General features: G+C 40.1%; 2 protein-coding genes and 1 long non-coding RNA gene across 6 annotated transcripts in view; 1 reads left to right on the top strand and 2 right to left on the bottom strand.

Annotated features, from left to right (window-relative positions):
- TBC1D23 (TBC1 domain family member 23) overlaps positions 1 to 7331 on the bottom strand; it is a 31268-nt gene extending 23937 nt beyond the window's left edge. Inside the window, exons 1-3 of one of the 3 annotated variants that reach the window (XM_003202771.4) lie at positions 7058 to 7331; positions 735 to 846; positions 409 to 514 (exon numbers count right to left, since the gene is read on the bottom strand). In XM_003202771.4, coding sequence (XP_003202819.2) covers positions 409 to 514; positions 735 to 846; positions 7058 to 7272 — 433 coding nt within the window. In that variant the 5' untranslated portion in view covers positions 7273 to 7331. Of the gene's footprint in view, positions 1 to 408; positions 515 to 734; positions 847 to 1530; positions 1581 to 7057 lie in introns of those variants that run through there. The other 2 variants (XM_019619132.2, XM_010720118.2) reach the window with 2 other exon arrangements.
- LOC116217299 overlaps positions 7235 to 26812 on the top strand; it is a 50832-nt gene continuing 31254 nt past the window's right edge. The window contains exon 1 of the long non-coding RNA XR_004161684.1: positions 7235 to 7331. This is a non-coding gene — a long non-coding RNA (uncharacterized LOC116217299). The remainder of the gene's footprint in view (positions 7332 to 26812) is intronic.
- Positions 8823 to 26812, bottom strand: part of FILIP1L (filamin A interacting protein 1 like) — a 198623-nt gene continuing 180633 nt past the window's right edge. Inside the window, exons 3-5 of one of the 2 annotated variants that reach the window (XM_031556236.1) lie at positions 23541 to 26295; positions 12414 to 12598; positions 8823 to 10947 (exon numbers count right to left, since the gene is read on the bottom strand). In XM_031556236.1, coding sequence (XP_031412096.1) covers positions 10944 to 10947; positions 12414 to 12598; positions 23541 to 26295 — 2944 coding nt within the window. In that variant the 3' untranslated portion in view covers positions 8823 to 10943. Of the gene's footprint in view, positions 10948 to 11072; positions 11164 to 12413; positions 12599 to 23540; positions 26296 to 26812 lie in introns of those variants that run through there. The other variant, XM_010720020.3, reaches the window with a different exon arrangement.

Raw genomic sequence — 26812 nt, 5'->3', positions numbered from 1 at the left:
TTAGAGGTTATATGCACTTTTGCGCTATGGCAGTTTTTCAGATTAAATACTGACAATTAGACAATTAAAAACTTGATGGACACCACAGAAGGTTTAGAAGATAGAACTTGGAAAGAAGATACTTTTTTTTTTTTTTTACCTCCTGGAGTTTTCATCCTATTGGACTGTGTCCACATGTGCTATAACTTATGAGTCATTACTTTAAAATTCCATGACATCCGCCATCTCAGAGTTTGAGCAGATATTAATTTCTTACAATGTTTCTGATTTTCTGTGCGTTGCTTCTCATCCTTCTCAAAGCTTCCTCCAAAATGTAAATATCATTTAGCTTATTTAATTCAACTAACAAAGCCCTAAGACAACTGAGAGCAGTTTTCACATAGGTGATCTAAATGCAACTGAACTTACCAATTAGCTCTTGGCAATCTTTATGAATTATATTCTGTTCCGGTAGATCTAAACAGCCATCCCAGGATGCGAGGCTGTCCCCCTTTCCTACAACATTAAGTGCAATCTGGAAAGAAGAATACAAAAAAATTCGGAACATTTTAGTGTCCTCAAAAATTGAACTCACTAAATAACATCCTAAACCTGAATCATCATACACACATATTAAAATTCCAGTACACGCCAACAAGTTGGCTTGTTTGTGAAGATGCCTGAGAATTAAATCATTCACCTCTAATCACACACAACCTCCTCAGGTATTTCCTGCTTTTTAAGATTGTATTCACCTTCCAAACTTTGGCCCTCAGATCAGCAGGCAATTGCCTTCCTTGAATGATGTTTCTCACAGTTTCAAGATCACAGCCTCCTTCTTCTAGAGCTTCCGCAAGATCTTTTTCCCTACAATAACAATACGTAACGTATTTATTAAAAAAATAATTAAAAACAAAACAAAAACCTAGAACAACGCAATTCTTTTAAGTCTTTATAGACAGGAGGCTACTATCAAGCAAAAAGACACACATGTAAAGGCATAAGACAATTTCCCAGTTACTGGAGCAATGATGAAAAAAAGGCTAAACTCTATTCACTCCTTTTTTTTTTAGGGCTGTTTGTTCAACTTCTCAATCTATTCTATTTACATGAGAGAAAAAATAAATTCATATCAGTTCTGTTTTTGTTTTTTTTTTTAATTAAGTGACAATGCTGGAAAATGTGTCATAAAAACATAAATACAGTGTTAGTTTACAAGCCAATAGAGACAGCAAATCTTCACCCCCACACACACACCACATTCAAAGCAAATGCTAAACCTAAATTAGATGGCAGAGTTCTTACAGGTAAATTATAAATGATCTAAAGAATGGAAAACTTATCTCAAAGATTTAGAATATTTAGTTCCTAACTCTATCTTTCCCTGAAGTGGGGAAGGACCTTTTAGTTACTCAGGTTTACTTAACTACGAGGTTCCAGTGTTGTAACTGTGGATGTGTGCTTTAGATTGAAATAAAACACACATCAATATTAGTAATAGTGTAGAAAGTAGAAAAACAAATTCACAAGAGAATTAAACAGTAATGATACTTTGCCACAGTAAGACAACAGAAGTTATTATGCATTTATAGATGAGGGAGTGCATATTCAGAAATGACTGCTTCACAATGTGACAGCTTCTGCAGACTGTTTCAGCGGTCCCATGCTGTCGGTAGTGAGACAACCACAGCTGATGATTTGAGGAATTTCAGGATCACGTAGCAGAGAGTGGCAAAACATCTGGTTCACTGGAAAAACAGCAATGGCAAAGATATATGGGTCCCATAGGCAAAGCTTCACACTCCTTGTATCCTCTTCACTGTTTACTAGGAGCTCTGACACATGCCTTAAGAATGACTCTGTGTCACCACCTGACTAACCAAACACACACCCAGGAAGTTTATAGCCAGAGCAAAACAGAATATGGCTGTTAGGGCAGACAATGAAGTATAAAGATTCATTCCTTGTAACAACGCACGTATTTATGCACGTGGAATAACAGGCATGAAAGTGTTATAAGCACCACCCTCCACGACCCCAGATGTTATGTGCTATGCAAGCAATTCCAAACACCTGTGGAAAAGAGTGTGAGCTTTTGAGTTTGGTCTACTTTTTTAATTTGCATGTATCCTCAACTGGCTGAAATTCCTTGCTACAAACTTTCTTGACGTTGTGTGTTATGCTTTCAGGAGACCAAAATTCCATCAGTACCACTGACCTTGACAAACTGATTAAAACCTCAATCCTATGCAAGTAGAAGCATGTGTATCACAAGCAGCTAGCATCACTTAAGACCTCTCAAAGAATTTATAAGGTTGGAGAGTAAACGCTTTCCTCGCAATGCATCAGTTTCTTTTACAGCACTTCTTGGCACCGCTTTGTATTTCCAGCATACAGTGGGGCACAGCCAGCAGTCTGTTTCTTTGGGTACCTTTGCTAATTTAAAGTACAGTTTACAATAATTTCCTTATATTTCAGTATTGAAAATAATATCCCAAAGCTCATAGATCTACAGATTGCATGGGAAAATATCCCCTCCCTGAGAGAAAAATGAGGGGTAAAAATACATGAGCACATTTGCACATCATCTCTTATCCTGTCATCTAACAATCGATGCTGGAAAAATTAAACCACCAAATTGGTTCATCCTGAATACAAATTATGAATTTCCAGGACGTGTACATAAAAGACCTGGTGCTCTGCAGAGCTGGATGAACTGAGGTGTGATCTAATGCCAGTAAAAGCCAACATCAGACATAAGCTGAAGGGAGACAGATGCTCCCATCTCTACTGCATATTTCTGTGCACTGCCTGTATGCAAACTGAACAGAGAGCAACAGCCAAGCCTGGAATCATTGTACATACAAAATATGGTTAGTTGCTACAGATACTAGCCAAGTACTAAATGGGAACATGGGAATGAATGCAATAGTTGCCTGGAAGTTGTATTGTACACAACAAGGTCTTAAAACGTAATATTCAAATCTGATTTTTCCCTCAAAGAAAATTATTTTGGGGAAAAAAAAGAAAGTAATTTCACATATGGGGAACAACACGTGAAATTGCAACTACACCAATTACAAAAACATACTTGTCAAAGAAAGCTTCACGAATCTATGAGTAGCTACTTACCACTTACAAGTACCTAATATTCACAGCTTAAAAATCAGCAAATGAACTACACCAAGATCATCTTTGATACATTATCTGCAGTGGTGTGCTTCCTCTGTTTGGTTAATGTTACATTACGATTTGCAAAATCTTCCTAAGTGCTGTCATAAGTACTTTCTACCCAACGAAGGTGACAATTGTCAAGTCTGTGCAGAGGCCAGAAAAGAGGACTTCTCAAAGGTTAAGAGAAACTTTTTCATAATAAATACTGTATTCAAGCTAACTGGTTAAGTACTGTGAGAGTGGTTTTGATAGTTTATCACATGCCCCTGGCTGTGTTTTAGCTGATTTCACTCAGTGTTGTGCTATAAATGCTCCAGCAAACTGCTAGCAATCTGGATCCTTGTCATTCCTGTGTGAATATCAGCTAGGAAGTTCTCTGTTCTCACAGACAAGAGCTTTTTAGTTACTTTGGAAAGAATGCAGCACTGATTTGTGTGGCTTTCTGTTCTAGCATGGCTGCAGTCTATTTCAAGAAGCCATCCAAAGCTTTGATAAAGATGTACACAATCCCATTCTACACATAAGCCATGACCTGAAAGGTTAATTCCCACAAGGCATGTGGCTCTAAATGTTTTAAATCACAGTAATGCTATTAGTGTTTCTGGAGTAAATTTCCATGCTGCGAAGCCAGAGGCCAATGATCTTCAGGAATAGTCAAATGCTTTTTTCCATTTTTTTTTTAATCCAGACACTTGAGATGTGACAGTTGGGGGTATTAGTTGACAGCTGGTAGAACGGAGCCAGCAGTATGCCCAGGTGGCCAGGAAGAACAGCAGCATCCTGGCTGGTATCAGAAATAATGCAGCCAGCAGGAGCAGAGAGGTGATCTGCCCTCTGTATGGGGCACTGGTGAGGCCACACCTTGAGTACTGTGTTCAGTTTTGGGTTCCTCAATACACAGAAGATATCAAGACCCTGGAGCATGTCCAGAGAAGGGCAGCGAAGCTGTGAGGCGTCTGGAGCATGAGTCTTATGAGGAATGTATGAGGGAGCTGGGATTGTTCAGTCTAGAGAAGAGGAGGCTCAGGGGTGGTCTTATCATTCTCCACCTGAAAGGAGGTTGTGGCAAAATGGGGGTCGGCCTCTTCTGCCAGGAAACAGCAATAGAACTAGAGGCAATGGCCTCAAGTTGGGCAAGGGGAGATTCAGGTTGCATATCAAGAAAAATTTGTTCTCTGAAAGAGTATTAAGGTGCTGGTATGGGCTGCTCAGGGTGGTGGTGGACTCACCATCCCTAGAGGTGTTCAGGAACTGTGTAGACGTGGCACTGAGGGTTGTGGTTAGTGGGTAATATTGGTAGTGATGGGCTGACTGTTGGACTAGATCTTACTGTCTTTTCCAATCATAATGATTCCATGAAAGCCACTGTGTCCTAGAACATCACACACATCCAGTTTGCATGCTACAGTTATTGGGAATGCATGATAAGACAATGATAGACACACATAAAGCAATGGTGCCATCACAACTGCTAGGACAGACTGTGGCTATCAATGTTGGTGCCAGACTGGATTATTTTATTCTCCTAATAAATTTTTGTAACAAGGAAGGAAGAGCTAAACTGTATTTTAAGCAAATGACTTTACTTTGAAGAAGCTCACAACAGCCAATAATTTTATAAAACATTCTAATTACATATATGATTTACTTAAAAGAAAACTGGGAAGTGACAAATGCCTATGAACATTTCCCATGTCAATGGCTAATATAAACGTATTTCTATAGCCCTCTTTTACCTTCCCAACATAGGAAACCATCTACATAAAGGCTACCATATTCTCCAGATATATAACTTAGTTGCTGTGGTTGCTGAATTTAGTTTATCCTCCTGATTAGTTTATCCAGATCCTCCTGACCACTGGAAAAATGCCTCAACAAGAGCTATATCAAATCAAAAGTAAAGAAGACTATCCATTCATAAAACGAATGGCCTGGGTTGAAAAGGACCTCAATGATCATGCAGTTTCAATCCCACTGCTATGTGCAGGGTCACCAACCACCAGACCAGGCTGCCCAGAGCCACATTTAGCCTGGCTCTGAATGCTGTCTCTGGAGATAGAATTACATTTGCCTTTGAACCCCTCTAAGGAACTGAATACAGGACAACGAAACAGAGTTGTCCTTTTTGGTCCCAGAGTTCAGATGTACATGTGCATCATTTTATGCTTTATTTGTTTTCATTTTAAATGTGAAATGTTAGTGCACAGCACTATATATAGACTTCAACACCGTGATAATATAGTACCAAATATGCTGTAACTACTTTTTAACAGGGCTAGTCAGAATAGTAGTACTGCAGTACTGAATCTTAAAATATGTCAAGAACCAGCCCTTGCATCTCATTCCTAATGGGAATTTTATTAGCTTGTTGCAGTCTGGGACACTGTAATACTCTTTCATAATTGGTAATGGACAAGGTTCGAAATAAGTTTTTTCACAGATATTTCAACATGGCTCTTATTCTATGTCCAAGGTTATATTCCAAAGTGTCAAGAGTGAAAGTCAGTGACTCAATCCAGAAACACAGAATCGCCGAGGTTGGAAAAGACCTTCAAGATCATCCAGTCCAACCATCCACCTATCACCAGTAGTTCTAACTAAACCAGGTCCCTCAACACAAAATCCAAATGTTCCTTGAACACTTCCAGGATCAGTGACTCCACAACCTCCCTGGGCAGCCCATTCCAGTGCTCGACCGCTCTTTCAGAAAAGTAGTATTTCCTATCATCCAGCCTAAATCTCCCCTGGCGCGGCTTGAAGCCATTCCCTCTAGTTCTATCACCAGTTACACGAGAACTGCTTAGCTTTGTAACTATATATACCAACAGTCAGGACTATTTAGAAGTAAGATACCAAACACTGCACTTGTATAAACACTTCATAAGCACTAAAGTTGTAGCAAAAATCTAAATAAACAAACAAAAAAGAATTCCAGTTCATTCCCCTTTGCTACTAAATGACACTGGGTTGTTTCATCCCCAAGAGCTGTATCTGCAAAACCAACGGAGACAAAGAACAGACACCAGCTACATCTGCATGCTTGTCAGCTCTGGTTGTTTTCATAGAGAGACAACAAAGCACAAAGAAGCCTGGGCACAGGAAGCATCAAACTTTGAATCTTCCACATTAAGGCACAGAAGCAAAACCAGCAAGATTGGGAACAATGGTAAGGAGCAGCTCCGCAACACACTGTTTGCGAAGTGCCTATGTGGAGGGGACAAAGAGCAAGGCAATAACACAGCACTACATGCAATGCAAAAACGCAAAGAGAAAAGGGAAGATACGGAGGCATAGAAGTGCAGGGTGCAGTGAAAACAACTACAGTGTTTAAACCCGATTAAATTCAGCCTCAGAAGTCTTAACTGAATAAATGTGGCTGATACTGAGACCCCATCAGCACTGTTAGCATTGAAGTGATGCTACACACACACCAGAAGCAGTCTCTCTCTAGCGGACCAGAGATTCAATGTAAAATGCATTAGAAGTAATATCTGCGCTGGGGGAGGCAGAGGAGCAGAGCTATTCTAGAAACAGCCCAGCACCTACGGTTGGCAGGCTTGCAGGGAAAGCTAGCAAATCCACTAAGTGCCCGCTCCCAAAGGCTCCCGGCCCGCCCCAAAGCCACGGCCTAGCACTGGGGCAGCACCCTTCCCTCCGGCCCAGCCGCTCCGCTCTGAAGGCAGCGCTTCCCCATTCCGGCACCCGCCAAGGGCTGGCATGGGATGCGCTGCACTCGCCCCGCTCTGGGGCCTACGGGCCCGGCGGGGGGGGTAACAGGAGAGGGCGGTGAGCATGGGGCGATCTTTTTCCCCTCTCCACCGCCTCTCCCTCTGCTCCCCGGCCCCGCTCCGGGGAGGGGCGGGAGGGAAGGGAGCGGGCGGGCGCGCAGCGACACCCAACTCACCAGCTGCTCGGCGGCGCCCCGTCCCCCTCCGCCATAGCTGTTGACGTGCCGCCCCGCTCGGCCGTAAAGCACGGCCGGGGAGTCGGTATGTTGTTGTTTCTTTGCGACACCTTTCCGCCCGCCCCTCCGCGGTGCTGTCGCAAAGTGAGGGCGCCGGCCGCCAAGCGCGGAAGCCGGGCAGGGAGGAAGGCGGACCCGCGTGGCGCTGGCAGCATGGGGGACGCGCTGGACGAGCCGTGGTGGGAGGCGGCGGCGGGGGAAGGCAGCGGCTCAGGTATGCCGCGTTCGGAGAGGGCTTTGAGCCCTCCTTCCCCTGTCCGCTGGCTTCTCCAGCCTCGCTTGCCCTCTCCCACTCTCAGCTTTTCACATCCCGCTTCACGTTTTCCTCTCTCTCTCTCTCTCTCCACCCGCCAGAAATACGCTTTACGAGAGTTTAAAAGCAGAGGGGAGGGAGGGGGAGAAGGCAACGCGCCCTGTGCGCGGCTGTCCCTGAGGATACTTAGCCTGTAAACTGCTGCGTTCAGAACTGGGCTTAGCTGATCATAGAATCACAGAGTATCCCGAGCTGGGAGGGACTCACAAGGATCACCGAGTCCACCTCGTGGCTCTGCGAAGGAGCAGCCCAAATCCAAGCCCTGTGTCACAGTGCCGTGTCCGAACGCTCCTTGAATTCCCGCAGCTCGGGGACTTGATGAAAGGGTGTTGCTTAATGTGGGCTGATGACCGGTTATCGTGAGCGCATGTATGGTTCTATAAGGCCTTGGGAATCCTAAACCCAAAAAAGAGCCTTTGGAGGGAGAAGTACCCGTGGTACCCGTGCATTGCCCGTGTGCTCAGCGGGTGGACTCACCGCCCTAGTGATGTGCTGTGAAAGGAGCTGAATGGCTGCTTCTTCCCAGCCACTGCTCTTTGAGCAGGTAATTTGTCTCTCTTCCTAATGATGATGATATCTGGCTCTTATACCCGGTGTTTCTTCATAGAATCACACAATGGTTTGGGTTGGAAGGGACCTTAAATATCACTAGTTCCAACCTGTGCCGTTGGGCAGGGCTGCCACCCACCAGCTCAGGCTGCCCAGGGCCTCATCCAGCCTGATCTTGAGAGCCTCCAGGGATGGGGCAGCCTGTGCCAGACAGTTTCTTTTGAAAAGGCACTTGGAGAATCTTTTGAGATGAATTGTACATATATATTGTAAGGAGGCGGGGGAGAAGGGATCACAAGCCTTAATGAGGCCGCTGAACATTTCATTTTAATTCTCAGTCTCATCTGTTTTCTACAAGCACTTCCTATTCCTATGACAAATGCTCTTCATAAGGTATTTAGAATTCCTCAAGCCTCTGTGCTCCCCCTGCTAACTAGAGGTTACCTATACAGTGGCTGATAAGCTTTGACAGCTTTCCTTTAGAAACTGAATACATTTCAGGAAAATGTTTATTCACTTGGATGATAAACCTTCGGCATGATGTATAAATCATCTGACTTTGAGTTGAGAATCCCAGTTCTCAGTTACACACAACTCCTCCAGATTTTTGCAATTGTAAGGTTGCTAAGGTGTCTAATCCAGCCCTGTTCTAAAAGCACTACATGTAGTGAACTCCAAAAAGTACTATATGAATGTTTTGCTACTTACACTGCAGGTGAATGTTGTGCACACCACGTATACGTTCTGATTCCCAGATCCCACCTTTGCAAACTTGTTGACAGGTTCTTTATGTGGAGCGTGCTGTTGTATGATGTTGACACAAGCCATCAGTTAAGTAGGTAGAAGGTCCATATATTTTTTATTTTGTGTTGCTGCTCCTCACGTACAGCAGATGTAAAATCAGTTGTTAATTTGTACCACGTCTTGTGGACACTATAAAGTGCTTTAAGATCAAGTGGCAAGAAATAGGAAATCAAGGTTTACAATGTACGCTGTAAGCAAAAATACAAGAATATAATTTCCCACTAGAGCTTTTGACAGATTTGATCATGTTTATTTCTGTGAAACACATAGTTTGTTTAAAAAACTATCCGACTTTAATTGCTGACCTATTTTAAAAAGCATCTCTGCCACAAAGATGGGTAGAAAGCAGGAAAAAATTAAATATATTCTTTAAATACCTACCTTGTGCCAAGTCCCTTACAACTAGCCCTAGAATAAAAACTGACCAATGAAATATTCATCCTAAAATCTCAGCCCTCATAAGTGTCTTCCATTTTAGCAATTTGTACTCAGAAGACACTACTTCTAAGGAGTCGTGTATGATAAGTGTTCAGACTCGCTAAAAGGAGATGAAAATACAGAACACATATCCTAATAGATGGATGTATGAGTAATTCCTAATCTGATTTTGACCATGTCATTAGAAACCATTAGTTCAGAGTCTGTATTAAAAATTGAATGTATTTACTCTCACTTTTGGGACATGAATGTTTGCATGAAGGGATTAGCCATCTATTTACCTTGCCACATGACACAAACTAAAGTATCTTGCTCAGTAACTTCTTCAGCATACTTTTTGCTTTCAGAGATGTGGAGAGGGTGGTTAGAGATTTTTGGCTATTTATTAGTTTTGCTTACTGTTACATGTGTCCCAAGTCATATAACTTCAGGGCTTCCTTCCTTCTGTTTTACCAGTTCATGCCACAACTATGTGCAGTACTGAATACCATTTTTGTGTTGTACTCAGAACTAGAAGGAGAGATTAAGGAATACTGAGGAGTTTGCTTAGTGGTGGTGTAAGACATCAGCTGTTTCCTTTTCTCTCCATAAACAGAAAGAGCACTTCTGACAGCATTACAATGTCTCTCTTGCCTGTTATGGGTGTGCCGCATCTCTGGGCAGGTTGAGGGAGGGTGGACAGGCTTTTGTTTTCCAGAAATTCTTCCAGTTACCTCTTTTTCTGTTACCACTCCTTGTCTTTCTTTCTCTGTGCTTTCCTTGTCTTCCTTTATCCCGTAAGACTGTAGCATCTGTCCTTGTCAGTTCTTTTCTATCCTTAAATAAAAAGCTGTGTGGATCATGTCCCTTATAAGTTGAAATAAATGGTGTCATCCCAAGTTAGAGCAAAAGACAGGGAAACTCTTTTACGCCAGCAGTAAAAACAGGTATGAAGTATAATATTGTACTGTAGATGATGATCTGACAGTACTTGTGGGGCCGTTTGTATGCTCTAAAGCAAAGGATGTTGTTGTGGGAATTCATTTTTTTGCCCATACGTTTTTGTTTTCTGTTTGTAGGCTGGTAATAAAGGGTGCCAAATGGCATCAGTTTGTTTTGTGGGCTTTGCAACTAGTGAGAAGTGGACTGTTCATTGTAGCTCAATTATTAAGAGTTTTGTTGCGTGATCAGAGCAGGGATCTGTTGGCGAGCTGACCTGTGTATGGTCTCTTTCCTTTGACTCATCCATCAGTTGCTGTCCCTTCTGATGAAAGCTGTTTTTGTGCTGATGCTCCTTTTCACATCTGTCTGATGAGCATGCCAGGCTGACAGCTGCTTTTGGAAATCGTTTTGCTTCTTTGCATCATGCACACTTGTTCCGCATCTTGCAGAACATATCACGGGGTGCTTCTGTGAGCTTTATTTGGACCTGAGCATGTGTCACTTGGAGCTTCAGAACTTTATTGTTAGCTGTAGATTTAGTGAATTAAATTGGAGTGCTTCTCTTTTTAATGTAGAAGAGTCTTTTCTCAATTTCTGTTCTTTGCCAAAATGTGTCTTGTAAGGCACATGCTGAAGTAAGGTTTCGGTAGGCTGATCTTTTGAAACCTTCACTTTTTAACTACCCATTGAGATTTTCTTGTGAGGCTGTTGAGGGAGGCATAGATTTCTGTTGTGGGTTTGCAAAAATAGTCCCGCAGGAGTGCTAATGTGTTGTGCTGGCTCAGTGGCTAAGTTAAACTTTTAGCTGTGAAATAAAAGGGAAACAAATTGGGTAACCGAACGCATCAAAATCTCTCTTTGCTTCAGCAAAACGGTCCCAATTCTGGCTGTGATGTTGCGATCACCACCAGCTTTTGCTTTATTTAGGAATTAAGATTTGGCAGTTCTTAAAGAAAGACCTATGTGAAAGGAGCTTTCCCACAAATTATCAGTTGAGCCATTTAGACTGTTGGAATGCACTCTGTTAGGGGAAGAAGAATGAGGGAGACATTAATACCAGGGAAATAAATTAAGTTTTATATTCTAAAACAGTAACTCGGGTTAGTTGGTATTATGGAATTCCTGCGGGAGAGTTACTTGCAGTAATAGTATCTTGTTAGTTTTAATTTTCTACAATAAAACAGTCAGGAATTTTCTTGTTAGAGCAACATTTGCTATTTTGCAGACAACTAAAAACAAAGAACAAATGTGGAGCCTCTTCCAGCATTTGATTTTTTTTGTTTGTTTGTTTTTTTTGTTTACCTTGTCTGGAAGTAAATTTGAGTAAATTTTAAGTCTTTTAGAGAGGGTATACATTAAGAAAAAAAAACAAGAAAATGGCAAATTCTTTCATGAGTGAGCAAGATCTACTTGTGCAACGAATTTGATTAAAAAAAAAATTCTCTAGAAGATATGACTGCAGCTGTCCATTTTCCATGATAGTGGGCAATTGAAAGGGAGGGGCAGAATTGCGGAGGACCAAAATAACAGTTGCACTTCTTTAACAAATATTGTTACACTGGACATAAATTTTGATCAGTTTCAATAAATACTGTTTAAGTGAACTCAAATCTAAGTACTGTAGTCTAAATAAAAGGATGACAGTTAAAATAACTAATACAAGCAATGTCAATCTCAATTTTGCAACTGTTTTCTAAAGGTAACATCTGCATGAACGCAAGTGGGGTGAATCAACTCACTGAGGAGAGAACTGTTCATCTGCAGGTTACGTTTCCTAAGTGATGTTTTGCACAACTTTTTGAAGCTTTATGCATTATAAAAGAGTCAATTTTTTCTATCCCTCTCTTCATTTTGTCTTTGCTAGTTAAGATAAAACACCCAGATTGAAACGCTTCTTTACTGGACTGACTGAAAATGAAACTTTCCCTCGTTCAACCCTGTTTCGTGTAGTTTATTGAATAAATCTGGAGAGACAACATTGGTGTTGCTGTTTGTGGAACGTGTCAAAACCGATTTGTATCTCAATTGTTTCTCCACTGCAAAGGACAAATTCTGGAATTATGCCAGAAAAAATGAGAGCATACCTTGGTCCCTACAGACATGCAGTTACCTGTGTCTCTTAAAAATCTGGCTGTCTCTTGCTCTCCTATAATTGGTGACCATTAGCCTAATGACCATCCAGAAGGTTTCAGACTTCTCCCCAGTGGGAATAACTGCTGTTGAGGTTCAGATTGCTTAAACCCATGTCATAGACCATAGAAGATGATTTACCTTCTCCCTCCACTGTGAAGGCAGGCTTTAGACACAGTCCTTATAATATGTAGCTTTCCAGAACTGCTGTCTTGAAGTGGCTTGTTGAGATGGCCAGCAGGAATTCTGACAGGTAATTTAGTTGCATTTGTTGGCTTTGGTTTGGGGATCCGAGTTGGAATTGATTGACGAAACGCATCAGTAATCTTGAAATAAACAAACAAAAGTTCATGTTAGGAGGAGAGGTTGTTTGTATGTTTAGCACTTTACTGTTCTTTTCCACTTCCTGTAATTAAACATGTTGCTCTCACTTAGAACTGTTTGCCGGAACTTCCTTACCCTCATTGGTAATGAGAGTGTGACACTGAATATAACTCACCTGCTTGTTTGATAAATACCAAAGAATCCAAATGGTTGGAAATTCTCTGCCTATTAATAGTTTTTTCTGTCAGGCCTCTGACTAGGACAGCAGCCCTTTGAGCTAAGTGATGGAAGTGATAGCATGACATTCAAAGGCTGCAAACTCTGATTTCTCTGGGTGAGTAATCATAGAATTTCCATGTGCAGAAGCGAGACATAATTGAGTCCTGAGTAGCAGAAAAGACTTAGCTTGTATGTGAGAAACCCATTCTTTGAAAGTGACCGCAGTGTACACAAAGTGAATGTATTTGTAGGAGGGAACTCTCCATCCAGAATCAATTATACGTGGAATAAATATTTTTGGAGTGTATCATTTTAAGAGCCTACGACTTGGCTGCAGACAACTGTATATGATACAAGTTCTCAAAAGGATAAAGCAGTAGTGGAAAAGCCAACATTAAATTTTTGCATGTATTTTTTCAGTATGGAGGACCTTTGGAGAAGTTTGCACTTCGTACATTTGCTTAATGGATCATAAATCAGGGAAAAAGATTCATGGAACCATTAGGGTTGGAAAAGATCTTTAAGATCATCTAGTCCAACCATCAACCCACCCCCACCATGCCCACTAACCACATCCCTCAGTGCCACATCTATTCAGTTCTTGAACACCTCCATGGACAGTGACTCCACCACCTCCCTGGGCAGCCTGTGCCAATGTCTCATCACTCTTTCTAAGGTTTTTCCTAACATCCAACCTGATATCCAACCCCAGTAGGGAACTAGAATTCTGAGGTCTGAACCAGTCAGAAATGGTTTGAACTGGCTCAGAATTGGGTATAAAAGAATGCAAAGAAAGATAGCAAGGATGATCAGTGTAATGTAATGTCTTCTGTGTAAAGAGTGGTAACATACACTGAAACTTATTTTTAAAAAATAGGTTGTAGAGAGAAAAACCAACACAAAATTCTAGCATTATTTCTAGTCCTTGGATGGTGAATAGGGGAATTTGCTCTTTCAAATGACGTATGTGAGAGAGTGTACACAGAAGCTATCAAAAGACAGGTAAAAGATGAGAAGGAAGTGTTTTGCCTTGCTAATGAACAAAAACATATTGGCACAGGCAGATAAAATGATCACATACATTTCTTTGGAGAGAGATTAGAATGATTCATGAAGTCCGTCGGGGACTGCTGAAAAATAAAGATGTGATGCAGGTTTCAGCTGAGGAGAGCCCTAAGTTTTAGACTGCTAGAAGCTGGACTTGTTGCTCTGCTTGCTTGATACATAAGCTTTTTTTGGTAAGCATTTACTGCTGGTCACTGCTGACACTGAGATACATGGATGCTATGTCTAACAGTGTGTGGCTTGTTTTATATTTTTCTTTTTGAAATTAGAAAGTATTAATTTGTAGCTTTTATCTAAACACTGAGAAGAGAAAGTGTTTGGCCTTGAAAATGAGAAAGGTAAAGGAAATGCGTTTTTCTGTGCTTTGTGGTCTTTGAAAGATTTTACCTCTAGGTGGCAGCAAAGTTTGTAGGTATGTGATGCACCATTATTTTACTATAGCTGAACTGAAACTTTTAATTAAATGCTGAATTAAAAAAGGACATGCATTTGGAAAATAATTTTATCACTCAGATTGTAATCATGAAAGGGAAAAAACACAATTTTTTTCTCATGCAAATGAATTATACCAATGTTAATTGTTTATGTTAGAATAAGTAAACATGCACTTCTGCAATTGGACTGTATTTGACTATATCACAAATTTGATATATCACAGTGATTTCTGTTATAGTCAGGAATTTAACAAACTATTCACCTAGCTCTCTCCCTCCTCTTTCATCTCGTAATAAAGATATTGGTGATCTTTTCAGTTTGATATTTAGCTCTTATCTGTTTATGGGTAGTCTGCGTGCACACCAAGAATGTCCTCAAATCCTTTCAACCCTTATTACCAATTCATTTCTTCCATCAAAAGGAATGGTTTTCTGTCTATCCAATTCTTCATTGCCACCCACTTGTTTCCTGAATTTGCCAGCTCCATGTTTGTAATTGCTGTTAAGGTATAGCTCCTTGAGTTCTCATTTGTAAAGCACTTCTTATATTTGCTGTCTTTCTAAGTGATGGAAGAGAAAATATGACATTTATCCTTCAAAAACCAGGCTGAACTGCCTTTTGCATTGCCTTTTCCGTTCCCATCAGTGCTCTCAAACCACTCCTAGAAATTAAATGTTTCTCAGGAGCTACCTAGATGAGATTTTAGCAGTTGCGTGGTTTTCCTTTATTTCAGTGTCTGTAAATGCACTTGTATAAATGTGGGCAAATCATTACAACAACAATAAATCAAAGACATTAAACTAGTCATGCTTTTGAGATGAGCAGGTTATGGAGCATATCTATCTGCAAAAGTAACATCATTATATTAATTTTAGGTGTTGGATTCAGAAAGTATCAAATAAGTAGTTAAAGCATTGATCTAAGGTACAAGAAAACTGTTGTTTTATAAAATTTTTTTAACTTCTTCAGTTTTAAATTGACTTCTACTGTAGATGTCAATCACCTGAAGAAGGGACAGGCAAGAGAAAGGATATTACCCTGAGAACTTGTATGGGGTACAGGTGCTTGGCAATGGGTATTTCAGGGATTGGAACAAACACTTCACAGGTGACAGCTGTCAAATTTTCACACGCAACTGTGAAAACGCCTATTTGTAATTTCAGGAAGTTGGCTGTGAAGGTTTGCTCTGACATACCAGGATTTAGGTTCCAAGTACCCTTCATTCTTTCCCAAGAGCACAGAGGCAGCTGATCAGTTACGGACACAGACCATCAGGAGTTCTGCCACAATGCAGTGCTGGTTTTCTGGGGAGGGGGCTGAGGCAGGTGTGCGTGCAGGTGTCAGGGAGGGCAAATACACCTGTTTATGTGCTGCTCAAGTAGTTCTGCTTTTGGTCCTAGTCCCATTTTGCTCTGGAATTGCGGTGCGTGCTTTGCTTCCTGTTCAAACTGTATTCATTTGAATAGAAGAGAGCACGTCGCACTTCTGCTGTAGGTTTGCTCACTTATGTTTCTAGTGTCATTGTAGAACTTTATCTAGGAGAAATAACTTCGGATCTGGTTCTCTCTCATTCCTTAATTTTTTTAGTTTAAGAAATTTGAGCAGTAGAAAGAATCATTTGCAGCTTCATTGAAAGTGGCCAGGGGGTGGTGCTGAAAAGCTCTTATAGAAATCCAGATGTCTGCACGTGCAAGAGCACGCTGCTTGCCAGGCTGCAGCTTTTTCCTGGATGACTGAATGCAGTCAGAACCTAAGCCAGGTCTGCAAGTGAGGATGAGTTAAGACTGAGTGGCAAAACTAAATATTCCCTTTGGTGTCCATGCATGATGTTTTAGGCTGAAATTTTCAGTTGGGCCTCTTGAGCTGCTCAGGGCATTTGAATATTTCCTTTTCTTTTACTATGTCCTGGCATCCATCTTCTAGGGATCCAGTGGGAAATTTCTCAGTTGCTCTGTACTTCCTTTTGTGCAACTGGTTTATGTGCATGACTATATTCAGATGTGTTGGAAGGAGCGGGATTAGTAGTCCTTATTAATATTGGTAAGACCTCAGCCAGAGTACTGTCTGGCTTGGGGCATTGCGTTTTCAGAAATATACACACCATTCTAAGTAGCTGTGCAGTGGGGAAATAATTACTGATCTGTATAGCTGTAGTACTTGAGCTATTAGGCAGGAAAGCGATTGGGTTTAACCTGGAGAAAACAGAAGTGAAGAAAGATATGTTAATTGTTTTCTAATATGTGAATGGTCGCTGCTGAGAAAGTAGTTCTCCAATTCCAGTGGGAGGATTGGTAACAAAAACTGGATATCAATTACAGCAAAGGGAATTCAGTTTACAAATTAGCAGGATTTTTAGTGGCAAGAAAGCTTCAGCCCTGTTACAGATTCTTGAGGTAACTGAGAAATTATCATTGCAGGGGCTTTAGAAGAGGAGGAGCCAGGCGTTTGGAAGGGTTTTGGTCAAAGTGTAACAGAAAAATAGGCAGAAAAATGTCCCAAGGTCCCTTCTGTGCTCAGTTTTCTATGATTTCTACTGTTTTGCTGATAGTAGGCCTATTATAGTACCCGTGATTTCAACAACATGAAGTATTTGACAGAAACTCCTATATTAAAATTAGGAATAACTTCTATATGCGTGATGAATTGTACTCGTGTGCCACCATGATGTTGTTTGCTGAATGCCCAAGCTTACATCTACTTTCTAATGATGGGAAAAAGAAAAAGTGTTGGACAGAGTTGGGGACAAAATTTGAATTCCTAATTACTAAATTTCTGCCATGTGCCTTGTTCTTTTGGGACATCTTCACTGGGAAATGTGATAATCTTGAAGGATAAGGTAGTTATAGGCTCATTTTTTTTAATAGACAGGTGGCAAGGCACAGAGAAAGGTGAGTTTGTGTTGAAGGTCGTTTCTCCTAGGGGAAAGACTGGCCTGGGCCCACAAGGCAGTGCAACCTGCCCTTTACTGAGATGGAATGCCTCTTGAATTGAGAAGAGCTCTGAGGTGCCCTAGAGGCACTGACCATCCCCAAGAAGAGCGAGCGCGTCCTTTTTGGGCTACGGGGCACCATGCAATATTAATTCTGTCCAGGGGAGGGCACTGCTGACACTTCAATGTTTCTGCTGGTGCTGAAAAGTTAGTGTTGTTCTATAAGAAGTTATTTTACAAATGTTTATGAGATCATCAATTCTCTCGGTTTAAATCACTGCTGCTATTCGTGGAGTAGAAGTCTTGACATTGAGTCTCATTCTCTATGGATGGTGGGCATCTAGGGAGGGATGTGTTTGTACATTTGTAAATATTCACCTCTCAAAGGTGTGTAGAACTGAACACACACCTGCAGACACTTTTTAACGTGAAAGCATTCTCAGTATTAAAATCGTCAGCTGAGAAGCTCTGAATATCTTTTCTCTTATAAGTAATTACATATGTTGAAGAAGTTTACAGAGGTAAGAAGTAACCAGGTTGTATCTAAGAATGCTCTGCATGGAGGAGGAAAAAGAACTCTGTGCTTTTATCATCAGAGCCTATTTTCTATCTGGGAGCAGGCTGCTTTCCTCTGTGAAGGTCACATTTAACGGTGTGTTAATAAGAGTCCCGTTTTTACATACAGACATATATTTTACTATGTAATTAATATATATGTAATTATGTAATTAAACTAGCTACATATTTTATATATAGATATTTAATTATATAATTATTTTATATTATATGCTAATTACATTCTTATGATGAATATAAATTTAATTATGTAATTAATATGTCTAATCACAAATCTTTCTCTATGTATACTACTCACATACAAAAAAACCCTACATTTGTCCCCATTTGTTGATGTTTCTGTGTGATAAAACATCACCCATAAAGCCTTCAGTGGGAGACATTCAAAGATAAGAAATTCTGGATTTTAGTCATGACTGGAGCTGCCTTGCTAAGCCTGCACACGAGTCAGTTATTTTCTCCCCTATTTTTTTCTCCTCCCAGCTGTAAAGTGAGAGTCATTTCTTAGTACCCAGAAGGCTGTTAGTAGGACTGCTGAATGGTGGTTGTACATTTAGAGTGCTTTTGATGTATTTATGTGCTAGATTGCATCTCTGCAGACAATTGTGGCGATGTCTAAGGAGATAAGGCCAGCAATTCAGCAGCAATTTCAGTATTAAGAGGGCTCCTCTTTTGTTGCTTGTCCCAGCAGTTTTACTGACACAGCTGCTTGTTTGAGCTGTGCTATGAAATTAATGCTTCTTTTTGTTTGTTTGAATCCAGGTTAGTTTTTTGGTCTGACTCACAGTGCTACTTCATGTGCAGTAATGTCAGCAAAACTGGAGTGGACAGTACCCTGTAGTAGGGATAAGAGGAGAAGTAGCGTCTCTTGCCTATCCTTGTATGAAGACCCTGGTATTTCAGGCCAGTGCCTACAGAGTGGAGAGTCCCTGATTGAAACGGGCTTATCCTGCTGCACTCAAAATGTGCTTCACAAGAGTGCTTACCTTAGTAGTTTGGGGACAGTCAAGTGCAGTTGGCAGCTCTGATAGTTGAGGCTTTCTGGATGCCCACACAATCGATGGGACATTTGATGATGGGCTGTCAGACAGAATTTGGCCACAGTGGGGGGCCACTGGCTGCAGGCTTGTGGAAACACTTCATTCATTTTAAACTTTTAAGGAAAGCCTTTTTCTTGAGCACTTTCCCACTTAGATTGCTTGGTGCTAATTTTGAAATGTATGCACCCACTCATGCTGTGTCTGAACCATAAGATCTTTTTCTCTTCTATTTCTCGTTAACATAATGTTGGGTAGTCTTCACTTATGCCTGGAGATCAGGCAGTTGCCAGTTATTGTTTTGCCTGTCTCAGTAGCTGTTCCTAGAGACAAAGTCCCTGGGAAAATGGGTACTCCATTTCTCTCACCTAACCCTGCAGAATCCATTCAGCCTTAATTAGAAAGTAATACTTTATAATTCTGCTTTTTATTATTTTCTCCTTAGCGTGGGAAGCATGCTTTTTTAGGCCTTTTTGAGATCCATACATACAGTTCTTTTTTTTTCTTCTTACAGCCTTGCATTCGGTCCCCAAGTACCTTGTTGATGTTATCTACAGTGCTTTGAAATAGGAAGGTTAGCTGGCTAGTCCCATATTTTTTTCTCAATTATATTCATGAATTAGCAACTGGAGGAAGGGATTCTTTTCTTAAACCTCAGATATCTTTCAGTTGATGGATGGACACTCTGCTCGCAGTACCATTATTGGCTCTTAGTCTCTTCTTTTTTCTTTTCCTTCGTTCCCCTCCCGTCCCTCATCTGTCCTCCCTTTTGTGACAAAAAATTATAAATATTTCAAAGGAAATATTTTATTGCGTAAACATAATGACTCAGAAATGCTGAGTACTGAATTGTTGATGCTGCCTTGGCTTGCATTCCTTTGCTCGTTTACAGAACTAACACTGAAAAGAGAAAGCGGGCTGATAATTTCTGCCATTTCCTTTATGATTTAATTTTTCCTTTCTGTTTCTGAGGACTTAACATGACATCCAGCGGAAAGAGCAGATTTGTAGATCTGAGAGGAGATGTCTGCATGCTGTTTTGGAAAAGGGATGGGTTGATACTATGATCTGCTGAAAACTGTTCTTATGCTCCGTTTCACGGTTTAATCCCTCAGATATACCCTACTTAGTGGTTTGGATTTTTTTCTTTGCGACCGTATTTCCCATTAATATTTATTTATATCACTGTTTTAAGTACCTGTCAAATTTTAGGCTTTTGGGAAAACACTGAAAACTAAAGTGTCTCATCTTCCAATACTAAAACGGCAGTACTTACCACTTGGAGTGCATCTGAGTCCTGGAAAAACTGCCTTGCTTGGTTGAAATTAATACAGTTATGCTTTTTGTTCAAAGTGTTTAAATCATTTTTCAGACAGGTCATGTAATTTTTCCCTTGCTTTGTTTTCTCTTTGCCTGCTAAGCAAGCAGGTGAATATTCTCCTTCAGTAAAAAAGAAATCATCTGAAATACGGAGTGCTGATCTGAACAACTTGAAGTAAATTTGTAAACACTTGCAATTTCACTAAGCTATGCTTTCTCTTATGATGAAAATAGAGCTAGCTTATTTTTATTCAGTGTAAGTTTCTGCTCTCAACAAGTACATCTGAGCAAATGTTCTTCTCTGCTATACATTTTGAAAAGATATTGGGAATTTGAATGGATTGAACAAGTTTTATTCTGCAAATAAAATTATTAGGCAAAATAATAATTGTGTTTTTCATGTGTTGAAAATCTATGATAAAAAAATCCATGTGAAGTCAGTTGAGGTCTGTATGTAGAGTATTTAATTAATGGGGGGATATAATCAATGCCCTTAATCAAGGCGTGTTTTTGAGGAAATGTAGCAAGTTCACTTACATATAATATCAGTACATCTAATTTGAGAAGTAATGGTAGTGAGTGACTACTTCCTTTGTGTTTTGTTAATTGGACAGTTACTGGTAAACCACCACCAGTAGAAGTACTGAGACAGGAGCAGAAGTACTGTCCCACCTAATGATTAAACTTGTAAGTGTTGTGAACTTTGGCTTAGGCTTTGTATTGAAAACTTAGCTTTAGACTATGAAGTCCTTATTCATAATAGCTTGGGAATTGCCCAAAGGTCTAAGTATGCTTCTTGCTATTATGTCCTGTTTTGTGCTGTCTTTCAAAGACATTGGAATAGATGGGCAGGTAGTTAATAATCAACACGTTTCTGTACATTTTGAACACAGCTATAAAGTGAAATATTTTTTCCACAAGGCTTTAAAGTCTGATTGAAGAAAATGCTAGTGTTTCTGGAGGACAGTTGTTTATCCTTTAATTTGTAGAGAATCTGGCATCCATTAGTATGCTGTCAAGTATGCACTTCAGGCACAGTTACTTAGTACCATGCTTATAACATGCCCCTGCAGAGATCTTGGGTATCAATCAACAGAACATGCAGTATTCCAAATTCTAGACGTGCAGAGAATGCGTTCTGAATGGACTGCTTCTGCTTTTTAATTTTGGATGAGCCTTTCAGTTAATAATATGTAAGCTGAATGCAAGAAAGTTACTTGTTTATGTAATTGGCACAGTTATGGTAAATTTATTATAAAAATCAAGTTAGAATCTTGACTTGCCTGAGTGCTAGCTACTGTCTTGATTGGTAACTTCTGCTGAAGTTGGTGGGAGCCAACTTGCAATCTGCTTTGCAGGGTGAGACCATTCATTTCTTCTGACCCAGATCTTAATCAGATCTCACTTTCGAGTCAGCGATGATAAATTGAAACAAATCTAGTGTGAAGGACCTCTTATGAAGCCTGATAACCTGATACAGCAGTTCTTGAAGCTATTCATGACATTAAGCTAGACTTATACCATCCCATATTTTGACCTTAAAGTTTCCACTGCTCAGCTATAGTATCACAGAGTCATAGAGTAGCTTAGGTTGGATGGGAACCTCACAGATCACCAAGGGACCTTGAAGTACATTTGTTACATTGAGTTCCAAACACAAAATCTGTAACTTAATTTTCCTTCCTATTGCTGATTTTACCTAGAAGAAGTGTGAATGGGTGATGGGTTTTGCTTTTCAATCGAAGCTATTCCTTTAAATATCAGCTGTTACCTACAGCTGTAACCATTTGGGTTCCTGTCCTATAAAAGTCCCTTTGTTATGTTAAAGTGTGTGCCAAAGTCCTTTGCTGAATCAGCTGCTAAATTATACTGCAGGTACGATTTTTTTTTTTTTTTTTAACTTTTTGGAACTAGATAATGTAAGCAGAATAATGATACAGGTTTAGTGAAGAAATGAATAGGAACTTTGTCCTTACATGCAAACTTCCTTGTTGATAAGGAGATTTTATTTTAATTCCAATCCTCCCACCCCCCGGACATAAGTTACTTAGGCACTTCTTTGGAATCAGAAGCTGCCTTTCCAAATTCTTCTTTTTTTTTTTTCAAGACAGCTTTTGTAATCTGTGATCTGAAAGTGAATTTCAGATCTTTTGGCTTGATTTACGTTCAGAATGAAGCTGGTCTACTAGCAATATTTTCTGGGAGGCTACAATTTGCTGTTTGGCCCACACGTAAACTGAGGCAGCATTGTTTAAGTTTCTGACCTTTCCTTGGGCGCTAATTCCATATCCATCACTGAAATATCTTAACCTGTTTTGTCTGTGCTGTATGGTACTGCAATTTACCCTAGGCCTAGAGGCCTGTGTGCTCAGAGAGGTGGTCTAGTGCTACTTCTTATTGCTTAAGTCGAGCTGCTTCTGCCTATTATGTGAAAAATATGATGGTGGGCCACAAGTGCTAATCTTGTTTCTCCTTCAGTGTATTTATATAGCACGTTGGAGTGATAATGAAGAGCTTATATGAAATTTGAGTGTTGTATGTGAATGCATTCTGAATTACCAACTTAGAAATGTATTTCTGTTAATTGTTTTACAGTGTACTTAAGTGATAGCAATTTTTCTGTTGTGTTGGGAAAAAAAACCCAAATGTTTGCCTTTCTGGGAGGGAATTAGGGTTTACACGAGGATATAAAAAGAGATTTACAAAAGGATGGGGAGAAAAAAGTGGTTGTCTTGGTCTGGAGCATATCATTTACGCATCATAAATCTGATACAAGATACAATACATGTTGTGTTGATTGTGTGTGTGATATAATGATGATTATCTGAAATGAGAGAGCTAGGAGGAATTTGGAAGAAATGGAAGGTAACAAGTTAAGTCTTTTCTGGAGTTAGCAGGCAATATTATGGCTTAATTCATATTCTTCCATACATGCAAAAAATAAAATAAAATACAAACACACACACACACAAAGGAACCAAAAATGTTCTGCAAGCAATGATAAAAATAATCAATTATTTACTGTTTTTGTAATGTTAAAATATTTCACCAAGGCAAGTTGCAGTCAAAAGTAATGTGAGTTATTTTGAAAATGGAAATACATAAAGATGCATTTATACAAGTGCAAGACTAGATATTTTACATAACTGTATTTCAATTAGAAGATATACAGTAAGTGCACACTTGATAACACTAAGCAGGCAAAACTTAACGTTAGTTTCATATACTGTTGTAAAGTTCATGCACAGATCTCTCCCATAGGAAAAGGGCCGTTCCAAATAATTCTTGCTGGGATGAAAAACAGGATGGGTTTGCTGGTAAGGGTGTCAGCATGGATGAGGGTCAGTTATAGACATTACTTACTGTAATTTGTGATTGCCGTGGGAGAGGAGTGGCTGTTGGTGTGATAGTAATACTGCTGGTGATTTTATTGGTGGGCTTACTGGGTATTCCATTAGCTAGTGCTGGAGTTCTGTTATCTTGCACTGGGGTACAGGGGCTGACGGTCTTGGTACTGGTGAGAGCTTGGACGTAAGGACTTCCTAAGTGAATGTGGATTTTGTTATCCTCAGTAGTTATTACACTTGATCCCGTGCTGTTAGATCTCTGAAACTGCCATGACGACTGCCTGTCTGGGGATACTCTGAAAACGGCATGCTTGGTTCCCATTTCCAACGGCTCTGTGGAGAGCATTTGTTCCTGAGAACTTGAACCTGGCAAAGCCAAAGGGGACATTGTTCTTTCAGGCGTTAAGGAACCACATGAGTCAGGAGTTTGAGATCTTGCAAAAGCAGCCATAGTAATGGGAGAAATGGCTTGCTCTGGGCTCGTGTAACCTTCTGATGCTTTTGACTTTACAGGCGCGAAGGAGGCATTTTGAATAATAGTTATTCTTTGTTTGGGAGTGCCGCAGTTAGGTATAACTGCTGTACTTGTATAGGAGTGAGGACTTTCTGTAGTAGGACTTGTAATTTCGAGCGTTGCTGTGTTCTGCCCATGGTCTGGAGTTACTTTTATGTGCAGAGGTTGGCCAGGTGTATGGCTTAGCACTAAGTCTCCAGCCTGTGCACAGTTTCCATTTTGCTTTGTATGAATCTTTCCATTTTTGTGGTGGTTTTCTTTGGACTTCATCCAAGGGATCCATAATTTCTTGTGCATGGCATTCCCAATGGATGAGCTGCTTTTGAAAGCCACTGATTGTTCCTCCTCATTGCTGTCCTTGTCCTCATAATCACTGTCTTCATACAGCTGCCCATTTATGACTGCTCGCTCTAAAGGCATGAGGGTTTTGTAATCGGGTGGTTCGTTGTCAGCTGGATCTGTCTGGACTTCTTTAGAAAAAACTTGTAAGTCAGATATCCGCCTTCCATTAGCACCAGGTCTGAGGCTCTTACTGAAACGTCTGTACCTCTCTAACTCTTTTGTGAGGCTTTCCATTTCTCTTGCTAACTCCCTGTTCTTGTTTTCCTGTTGGGTGAGTTTCTTCTGTAAGACTGTATGATCACCTCGAAGGTGACAGATTAGGTCTTCTGTTGCCATGTATTCATGAATTTTCTCTTTCAGTGCATCTACTTCTCTGGAAAGGTGACTTGATTTAGCTTCTTCTTCTTTAAGCTTCTTAAAAAGACGCTGCTCTTGATTGGACTCTGCCTTTTCTGTTAGTTTATACCTAGCAACTTCCATTTTCACAGCCTCCAGTTCCTCTGACAGGAGCTTGGCTTTGTCCCGTTCATTGACGTATCTTCGTTCTAGAGACTCAAATTCATCTTCAGTTTTCATAAGATCGTCTTCTATGGCCTTCATTTCTTTCAGCTTCTGCTTAAGCCCCTCGACTTCTTGAGAAAGCTCTTTGATTTTGTTGTTCTCCTGCTGCAAGGAAGTGCTGGATTTAGTAGTCTCTTTAAGCTTATTTTTAAGAAATTCTTTTTCAACAGCTTCCAGTGACTGAAGTCTTTTTCTTAGAATATTTACTTTGGAAGCAAGATCATTTCCTTTCTCCTCTTCTGCTTTGAGTTTGTTTTTCAGTTCATCTCTTTCTTTTGTGACGCTGGACACTTTTTCCTCTGCATCAGATTTTGATTTCAGTGCCTTTTTACTTTCCTCAATTAGTTTTTCTGTAATGGATGTCACTTTATTTTTTTCCACCTGGAGCTGAGAAGTTGCAGCTTCCAGCTTTTCTTCTGTTTGCTTTATTTTTTCACTCATAGCTTTTCTTTCATCCACAAGCATCACTGTTAGAGTCTTCAGCTTTGTTAAATCTTCTTTAAGTGTGGACTCGGTTTTTTCTAACTTGCTTTCAATTGCTTCAAGCTCTCCAACCCTAGCTTTTAAGCCTTCCAGCTCAAGGGACAACTGCTTTGTAACCATTTTTTCTCTTTCTAGGTTGCATTTCAGAGAGTAGCATTCCTGTTTGCTTTTGTTGAAAGCATCCTCTAATTTCTCCAGCTCCATAATTCTTTTGTTGAGTTTGTCAACTTCTCCTTTAAGGTTCTTGCTCTGTGATGCTTCTTTTTCTAACTTTTTATTAAGTTCTCTGCACTGATCTTCCATTTTTATGAGCTCTTCATCTTTTCCTTCCATCTCCAGCAGTCGTTTCCTTAATTCCTCCACTTCAGACATAAGAGTGGAGTTCCCATATTCTCCCTTATTTATCTTATCCCTTAGGTCTTGCAGCTCATCTTCTGCTTTTCTTAAAGATTTATTGGTCTCTTCCAGCTCATCAATTTGTCTGCTGAGTGCATTCAATTTTAACCGGAGCTGACGATTCTGACTGTCTTCATTGGTTAGTTTGGCCATCATTGCTTCTTGATCTTGGGAAACCTTACTGCTTTGGACTTGAAGTTCAGCCTCCAGCCTGCTGGCTTTCTGTTCTTGCTCTTGAGCTTTTGCTTCAGCAAAAGCGAGTTTCTCATGTGCTTGGTCTGCAGAAGTGGTTAACTCTTGAATTTTTTGACTTTGTTGATTCAACTGCTCAGTGAGTCTTTGTTGTTCATCCACAACCATTAAAGCAAAGGATTTCAGTTTAGTCAATTCTTCTTTCAGTTTAGATATTTTCTTGTTGTTTTCCTTCTCTTTTTTTTCTTGATACGCTGTTTCTTGTTCAAGAAGCTTTTTCAGTCTAGGGAGAGGAAATAATATAATATTTGGAAGCCATTTCAATGGGCATTTAAAAACACACTTGAAATATTATGCCAGATGTGCATGAACATTCACTTGTAACTAGAAGCAGATCTCTCCTTGTAGTGTCGTAAGGAAGACCCTACAGGTCTTAGCTTTTCTACTCAGAATTCTTTTATAGTGGACGCTTCAATAATTATCATTTATACTTAAAAACTTCTTTAGTTGTGCATCTTTAATTACATTTTTAGCTTTTGACAGGTATCAGCACAATGCAGCTGTTTGATGTTCTGCTCTGAAACAATGCTGATTTTGCTGTCTGCTAAGACTAGGTGCGTACACGCAGGTTATTTTGAAGATGCAATAATCACTGTGGTTGAGAAATTAAATCAGTGCAGCCCTCAAGGGCAGGTATACTTTACAGCTTTATAAACCTCCTAATACCTTTAAGCTACTTATAAACCATCCTGATCTTTTATGATGTTTATCATTAAACCATTACAGGTGTTAAAGTACGT

This window comes from Meleagris gallopavo, chromosome 1, assembly GCF_000146605.3.
Source record: "Meleagris gallopavo isolate NT-WF06-2002-E0010 breed Aviagen turkey brand Nicholas breeding stock chromosome 1, Turkey_5.1, whole genome shotgun sequence".
Lineage (NCBI taxonomy): Eukaryota > Metazoa > Chordata > Aves > Galliformes > Phasianidae > Meleagris > Meleagris gallopavo.
This window is presented reverse-complemented; position numbering and strand designations above follow the sequence as displayed.